The sequence below is a fragment of the Mus pahari genome, unplaced genomic scaffold (genome assembly GCF_900095145.1).
Source record: "Mus pahari unplaced genomic scaffold, PAHARI_EIJ_v1.1 scaffold_7374_1, whole genome shotgun sequence".
Classification (NCBI taxonomy): Eukaryota; Metazoa; Chordata; class Mammalia; order Rodentia; family Muridae; genus Mus; species Mus pahari.
Window position 1 is genome coordinate 61,881 of NW_018392874.1, and position 1,179 is coordinate 63,059.

General features: G+C 43.9%; 1 gene segment (V, D, J or C); it reads left to right on the top strand.

Annotated features, from left to right (window-relative positions):
* The first annotated feature begins 369 nt into the window (after positions 1 to 369).
* On the top strand, positions 370 to 875 carry LOC110315227. The segment is given in 2 exon segments: positions 370 to 415; positions 499 to 875. Coding segments are annotated over 2 exon segments (423 nt in total).
* The last annotated feature ends 304 nt before the right edge of the window (positions 876 to 1,179 follow it).

Consider the following 1,179-nt stretch of genomic DNA (forward strand, 5'->3'; position numbering starts at 1 on the left):
ATCTGTAAGTCCATGTGTTAACACTGTCCCAAAGAGGAGCAACAGTCTTAGGCCAACAATGTATTGAGAGCTGAATCCCTGAAGTTCCATCCAGAAAATCTGACCAGGGCTCAGAAAAAGTGTTTGGGATGCACTTCTTCAGAGAGGATTAGGACTTGGACCTGAGCATCCTGCTGCCTGACCCATGTGCCTTTTCAGTCCTTCCTCCCTAGTTCTCCTCTAGATAGACTAGGATCTTAATTAAGAAATGCACTGCTCATGAATATGCAAATCACCTGCCTATGGCAGTAAATACAGGGATGTCCACACCATGAAAACAACCTATGACCACTGTCCTTTCCACAGTCCCTGAACACACTGATTCTAACCATGGGATGGAGCCGGGTCTTTCTCTTCCTCCTGTCATTAACTGCAGGTGAGGGGATCACCAGTTCAAAATCTGAAGAGGATACAGGGCCTGAGGTGACAATGCCAACCACTCTGACTTTCTCCCTACAGGTGTCCACTCCCAGGTCCAGCTGCAGCAGTCTGGAGCTGAGCTGGTGAAGCCTGGGGCCCCAGTGAAGATGTCCTGCAAGGCTTCTGGCTACACCTTCACATGCTATGGCATAAACTGGGTGAAGCAGAAGCCTGGACAGGGCTTTGAGTGGATTGTATATATTTATCCTGGAAATGGTTGTACTAACTACAATGAGAAGTTCAATGGCAAGGCCACATTGACTGTAGTCAAATCCTCCAGCACAGCCTACATGCAACTCAGCAGCCTGAAATCTGAGGAGTCTGCAGTCTATTTCCGTGCAAGACAGTGTTACAACCACATCCTGAGTGTGTCAGAAACCTTGGAGGATCAGGAAGTTGTGCTGGGTCTGAGATGACAGAAGGATTAATTCTTAGACTTACTCAGAAAGTGTAATTTTGAATGTCTATTTATTACCTCCTCCTCACAGTCCTATTGTGCCTTTGTCAGTTTTGTAAATGTCCATCTATGATTAAAGTGATGATGTTTTGATAAACCAAAATTCTTCACACCTTGTTAATATCTTCACCAGTGACCTCCTCCATTGACATGTTTCTTATTCAATAAAACAAAAAAGGAAAAAGCATGTTTGTGCATTATAAAAATTTCACTGGATTCTGAGTGACCAGAACTTTTTGAAATTTTTGGGAATAATGTGTAAT